Source organism: Anneissia japonica, unplaced genomic scaffold, assembly GCF_011630105.1.
Source record: "Anneissia japonica isolate Jap-2015-1 unplaced genomic scaffold, ASM1163010v1 scaffold1239_len605302_cov174, whole genome shotgun sequence".
In the NCBI taxonomy this organism is placed as follows: domain Eukaryota; kingdom Metazoa; phylum Echinodermata; class Crinoidea; order Comatulida; family Comatulidae; genus Anneissia; species Anneissia japonica.
Window position 1 is genome coordinate 436,383 of NW_022748776.1, and position 7,498 is coordinate 443,880.

Here is a 7,498-nt window from a genome sequence, read left to right on the forward strand (position 1 = left end):
TGGTGGTTGGGGTGGTGGGTGGGGGGGGGGTGGGGGGGGGGGGGGGGGGATTATACCCGGGGATTCCCCTGTGCATGAAGCAAAAATGACTCGCTTTGCGAAGTGGTATGCATTTGAACCACAATTGCCCTACGATTCAATGGCGTATCCAAAACTATAATCTGGTGAAGAAATCAGACTTTACTCCAGCATCAAAGGGAGGGAACACCCTGTCTGTATTTAGTAGGCCTAGGCGCCTAGGCTATATCTTGGTCTTACCTCGCACTAGGCCAGCTTTTGCCTGAAGCAGGAAGCGGCCCAATCAGTGACGCTGCAGCGCAGACTACAAACAATGTTTCATCACTTGCTTTCTTGATGTTGTAGGTCCATGTCTATTGATTGTAGCCCAAATGCTGTACTAGATTTAGGATATGAATACAGTACATTACTGCTAATTTTATTCAAAATTCCCTGCAAGCCTCCCAGGCCGCAGTTATTTTTGCCCATTGATAGTTGACGGAGATTGCTTTCCAATCCCATTACTCATCGCAATGTGAAAGACCGCCCACTTGTAATGCATGATGTAATGAGTTATTTTTAGCAGCGAGAGGCTGTTTCACATGAGTCTCTACGCTGCCAACGATCCGATTGGGCCACAGGGCGGGTCTCTTTAGCGATGTTGCACGTTGTCTATTTTTAGCCGCAGTTAGCGAGCTGTTGGTTATTTTTAGCTGCAGTAAATAAACATCTAGAATTTACAAGGATGAGCTTTGTATTACAACTTTATGGCGACCAATGTCTAATCAATTGGAAGAGTTTAAAGTCTGCTGAATTCGAAGCCAATTCCTTTCTTTTATTTTTGATGAGCATTTGTACTACTCACCCGGGGACCTGTTGGATGTAAAGTCAGGGGTGATGATATACCTGAGGTTGGACTATACAAGGGCATCTACTGTCGATGCTTGATTTGTGATACTACAGGCTAGATTAATTGACCTTTGAGACAGACATGGTAGTTAAAATTATGAGACTCTTTATATTGGCAAATATTGCTTCTTATGTTAATTACTGGTAGTTAAAATTCATATTGAAATTGTCTGCATCTATAACAGTACCATCCAAGTTCATGTTGACCATTCGTAGAGCAACCAATAACAATTAAGTCAGGGATTTGACTCTCTAGACAGAAATATGTTATTTTCTGCCATCTCGGACTTATTTAAACCCCTATAATAAATATTTAAGTGCAGTAAGTAATTTTAAGAGGTGTTTAGTTCAAAAGGTGTTATATTGGCATCTTCACTTCAAATTCATATGATACTATAGATACTATTAATCTATATTAAATACATTTAATATCTTTTTATGTTTTATTAATGATGAACTATCTCTTTTTACAATAAATGATTTGTTTTATTTAAATTATAAATAGTACAGAATGTTAAAATACACAGTATTGCAGGTGGATGCTTTAAAGTGATGTATTTCTCTTTTGAAGATTATTATCACTCAGTTATGGTATTAATCAAGTTTAATCAATGAGTTGCACTTACCATAGGGCTTTTTTTGTGTGGATATTTTTATGTTATTGTTTAATTAGGCGCATTGTCTGGGCCAAGGATATCAATAACACATTTACTGTACAGTGTCTGTAATCAGTAGATATTTATAGGAGAGTTTTCTTGTGCATATTCCATCTAATACTTTTGGACATTCTCAGCAATCAGTGTTTTGGCACCATAGAAGATGACTCTCTTGATTGCTGATCTGAAGAAATTATTTTTCCCATTAGTTGGATTTTGCAATTTCTTTTCAAAAAGAATAATACCACTTTTCCTTTTTCGATCTCCAACATTTTATTACTGTTTGAAATATATTCTGTTTTTTCCACATTTATGCGTAGCCCAATTTCCTTAGCAGCTGTTTCTCCTTTTCGTAGTAGGATCAGTGCATCAGAGATTGTCAGTAATTACTGTAATGTTGTTAACATAGTTAATGTCAGTTGTATGTTTCGCAGGTTGTCTCCGGCTCCTCTTGAGTGTAGTAAAGCCAAGTTTTTTTAATGTTTTTGCACTATACAATATAGAAGAGTATTTAAATCACTGCGTTTCCTTCTAAAACACCTAATTTTACTGAGAGTCATATTTCACCACTACTTAGTATAATATGTATGGTATATATTATATAATCCTATAAGTCTAATTTTGTTTTGTGAAGTCACAAATGATTTTTTATTCTTATTATTATGCTATCCAGCTTCCTATATTTTTGCACAGGATTTTTCTATCGATGATGATGACGATGATGATGATGACGATGATTTAGCATTTAAGATTATATGTATATATCATTTGCCAGGGAAATAAACAATTATTCTGAACAAACAATGTGCACTTTTGCTCTTATCTTACACTAATAATCACAAATACAAAATTTTAACATACAGTAAAAATAACAAACTACAAATTGATAAAAATAATAAAATCAAAGCAAAATTAATATGAAATGCTTAATCTTCACCCTCTCTACCTGTAAAATTTACGTATGGTACTCTAGATTGACTGAAAATCCAATGACCTTCATAGGACCTGGTTCTATAATGCAGTGGTTCTGTAATGCAGTGGTTATAGCTCTCCGCATCATTCTACACCAGTACCAACAACAGTGTAACTAAATTTACTTTCATCTGGCTTCTTATAATTTTAATTTGTTATTCACATTTGATCTTGAAAATTTCTCTGTGTGAATATGGATCTGTATTTTCTCTAATAATATTAAAATTATATAATAAACTTTAATTTATTTTTCAATTAACAGAGCACCATATGAAATCTAAAGTTTAATTAATCTTCCCATAATGATTAATATTTAGAAAATTACTGTTACTAAATTGACATTTACTGTAATAATGTAGTAAATATTACAATTGAAAGTGGACAGGGCAGTATTACATTATGCGATTATGATTTAACATGCTTCTATTTTAGCTTTTAGATACTATTCATAACATACTATTTAGATATTACACTCTTTTTCTGGTGCTGCTATGCAAGGACATCTACTGACTGTATGGTAAATGGTATCAAATCTGTCAACATTTATATATCAATATTAGAGGATCTAGTTTGGTCGTTTCAATAAACTTGAAATGATCGATGATCTTATAATATTTGACAATTACTGATGGTTTAATACCCGGAAAATAATTATGTGATCCTTATATTTGATGGAATTTGACATGGGTATGCCTACTCTAGACTCAACAACAAATCGCATGTCATTCACTGAATAATAATTATTATAATATATTACAGTATAAAAATTAAAACTTTAACATATAATTTTGGGATTACATTTTAGTTATTAGTACATGTAATGTATCAATATTCTTAAGCAGTACAAATAACATACTACGGTACTGTAGTTACCATTATATATACTGTACACTGCTTTATCTGCTGGTGTGTTCGAACAACTACATTAAATGTTATCAAATACATTTGTCTATTGATATTATATGATCTAATTCTGATAATATCTAAAGACGACGTAACACACATGTTTTCTCATTAAGTCTTGGCTTGTGAGTACCATGATCCTCTCTTGGGAATGGTGAATTATAGAACCATACAATGATAATAAATAATATGCTAGACCCTAAATTAGTAATGCAGTATGTACAGTAGTGAATCCTCAACTCCCAGCTTGTAGCCTACAGTAGCTCATAAACATGAAAGTGTATTATCTCAACAAAATGACGGTCACCAAGAGAAAGCCCTATGACAGGTGATCGGTGATTGCTAGGGAACCATTTAGGGAACCCTTCAGGGTCAAATGGCAAGGCCCAGGTTGGAGTTAATCCCCCCCACCCCCAGAGGTTATGACTTTTTAGAGAGGTCAGTTTAGATGTACAGTATAAAATTATGGTTAAATGATCTTTTCATCATACTAATAAATTCTATGGCAAAAACAAATTAATTTAATTTAGTGATAATTTACTGTAATTATGAGTACCATACAGTTAAGGTACTGTATCATAAAAGCAATAGTAATAACAGGGAAAATGATGATGATAACAATGCTAAAAAGCATATTACATTTGTATGTTTAATATGCACATCACTACCTGAAGGCGCTCAAGGTATACACTGTAGTATTATGTGACAGCTTGCTATATTATTGGATAATATATGCCCTTGACTGACAGACACATAATGTTCCATACATTGACCTGACTTGTGTTGAATGATGTGAGAGGCAGTTTTGAACATAGGCAGTTATTGTATGAATACCAAAGATGGTAATTTTTGTACTGTAGTATCTCAGGGTGTGTTCCTTTCCACAGGCTAAGAAAAAATGGTTACTACTACGATTGGTTCTTTCAAAGAATAATTTCCTGTAGTAGTAGAAAATGGATGTTATTGTGTCGCAGTACTTCTATGGTATAGAATCATGTCCTTGTCCTGTGCTTTTTAGTACTCATCATGGTAATCTGATTAACAATACCAACCAGTGATCAGAGAACCCTTTCTACCTTGATTTTCAGTAGAAACACACTATCATCAGTTGCCTTTGATGGAGTACCTTTCAGGAGTGTCAATCAAACTTAACTGACCAATCAAAACAGGGCCAGGAACACGCGCGTGTCACAAACACATGTGTTGTCCCAGGAATGTACATTTTTTGCGTATTATTACCTTGGCAACAGTATCCAAGGGGTGGAGCTTAATGGGAATGTCCATTGTTCACTTGAGCTATAGTTCATTTTACCAGATCATCATACTTTATTTGCTACCTCATCATCATTAAGTACTCTTTCCTGTGGTTCTTCTTTTAAAAATCTTCTCTGCTTCTCTCTTCATAAGTGCTAGTGTCAATCTTCCTTTATTCTGCTGTCAGTGTCATTTTATTGCTGTAGAATTCCTTTACGCCTATACCACTTTCTTTCATTAGGACAGTCTTTTTTGCTGTTTATTTTTCACTTAATAACATCACATAATAGCAAAACAGGCTCTAAAGTATAAGAAAATATTTCTGAAGGTCATCTCTCCAAATCACCTTTCTACAGTCTAATCACAAAATTTCTCCTTGTTCTAATGGAAATAAGACTGTTAATTTCATATTAGGTGACAACAAACAATCGAAATGAAAAAAAAATCATCAAGAGCCATGATTAAGATTCAAGAATATTACATTGGTTTGTGTTTTTACAAAATGTCTTCCTTTAAAGAAAGTCTAATTTGTATGTAACTCATGTTCAGAGTCTGTAATGATCTCTGTATCTCTAATGTCTTTACAGTATCATGTATCCTTAGCAACTATGGGTCACTCTGTTTTTAATACCAGACAATAAACATAGTGACCCTTAGTTGCTAAGCATTATCACACCATGCAGCCAAACTTCACATCCGAGCTGATGTCATAATTTAATTTGAGCCAATGGGAAAGATGCAGTGAACTGTCGTCATTGAGCTAAACAACTTGAATATTAAATACAGTATATCAATTACTTTGTATATTTACGGAACTTATTAGCAGTATTGAAAATTAGAATGAAGAATAACGTCCTCGGCTGGTAATCATTTTAAAGGTTATTGTAGTGAAAGGTCTACACTACAAATCAGCTAAAAACTCATTTTCTCTATCAGTGATATCATTGACTTTATGATTTGTAATTTAAAGTTTTCGTTGAATTTTAACATTTTTGTGTATAAATGTTACTGATGTACATTTATTTTCAATCTTCCTTTATCTACTCAAAATTCTAATATCTCCTTTTTTATTGGGTGTGTGATGGAATACCAAGCAGACATTGATTTTATTATTCCAATTTATATAATCTTTTTTCATTTATTTATATATGACTTTTTGATTATAATATTTTTTGTAAAATTTAGACTCACTGTGTTGCTTCTCCAACAAATCAATATACATACAGTATTAAATTAGTAAATACTTTTTCATTTCGTCAAGAGTCACTGTGCCTCAGAATAGCACGCTAGATAGGTGCTACATTTAAACTGCTGCTTTATTATTTTTATGATTATTACTGTAAAGCCCTATGCATAAAAAAATGTGACTTGCCTATTAAATGTGGTCATGATCGCATTAATAATCACCTCACATTCTGGCTGCAAAATTAAAAACTGGCTTCTTAGTGCTACTTGTAAGCAACCAAGACTATTCACACAATTATGTAAATATATATCATTAATTGATATTTTTGTGTCTTTTTTTTTTTTTAGGAATTCCAGACTATCTATCATCAATTTTTTCCAAATGGCGATCCAAGTAAATTTGCAGGATTTGTGTTCAATGTGTTTGACTCTGACAAGGTATGTAGAGGTGACGACATCGTACGGTAATGATCAAATGCAGAAACATTACAATTGAGCTGTCTTTTAGATTTAGAGGAGAAATTTGTATGGAAAGTGGTGTCTGTGTTGGTGAAGTGACCGTTAGCGATCATTAGAATTATAGCTCAACAGTAGACGCTGTGACTATTCAAAATGAATCTATAAATCTAGTCACCTTATGAAGCTGGCAAAAAAGCCGCAGGTAGAAAATAGTGATGAGTAACAGCATTTACGGCTACAATTTTTAAATGTTACTTTAACTTTTGAAAATCTTGCTAACTATTTAAGTGAATTTATTTTTCTGTCTTTTCTATTTTTGACCAACACAATTAACATTATTTAAATTAAAGACAATGACTCCATGACTACTCTACAATTTATAAGCTTACATATTTGATTGAATTCATGTCTCAAGATGTTTATTGTTCAAAGGTTTATGAGTGGTATATATTGGAGGGAGGCTTTTTTGTAAACATTACATTAAACGTTATAATACATTCAGTAAATTATTTTCAAAAAGTTATTGTATCATCATGCTAGCAAAAATTAAATTCTACTATAAAATATTGGTAATAATAGAACGGTGTTGCTGTCATTAATTTTCTTCTCAGTCATTTTGGGAAGAGTGTAGAGTATCAAGAAGAAAAATCAGGTATTTCAAATGGAATTCTGGAGAGTGAGAGAGAGGGTTTATTGGAGGTTCTTAAAGTAAAAAGTAAAAAACAGCAGCACTTTTGAGACTAACAACATATAATTTATTCTCTAGCTTGCATCCACACAGTGGACTTCATCAGGAGACTGTACAAATGGGATAAGAAACAACTATAATATACAACTGAAATAATGGGGGCGGTCCAAAAACAACAAAGAATGGTATACAAAGCAAGTACAAGTCTGCCGAAATAAGCAATCTAAATAAACAGTATTAAAAGAACAAAAGATCAATGATAAGAAACTGTGGGAAATAGCATACAAAATATGTCATATTTTGTATGCTATTTCTTTTAATACTGTTTATTTAGATTGCTTATTTCGGCAGACTTGTACTTGCTTTGTACACCATTCTTGGTTGTTTTAGGACCGCCCCCATTATTTCAGTTGTATATTATAGTTGTTTCTTATCCCATTTGTACAGTCTCCTGATGAAGTCCACTGTATGGACG

The 7,498-nt window shown here is 33.2% G+C and overlaps 1 protein-coding gene across 1 annotated transcript in view; it reads left to right on the plus strand.

The window, feature by feature from the left end:
• Window positions 1-7,498, plus strand: part of LOC117120970 (neuronal calcium sensor 1-like) — a 23,062-nt gene that overhangs the window by 5,701 nt on the left and 9,863 nt on the right. The window contains exon 4 of the mRNA XM_033266072.1: window positions 6,225-6,314. Coding sequence (XP_033121963.1) covers window positions 6,225-6,314 — 90 coding nt within the window. The remainder of the gene's footprint in view (window positions 1-6,224; window positions 6,315-7,498) is intronic.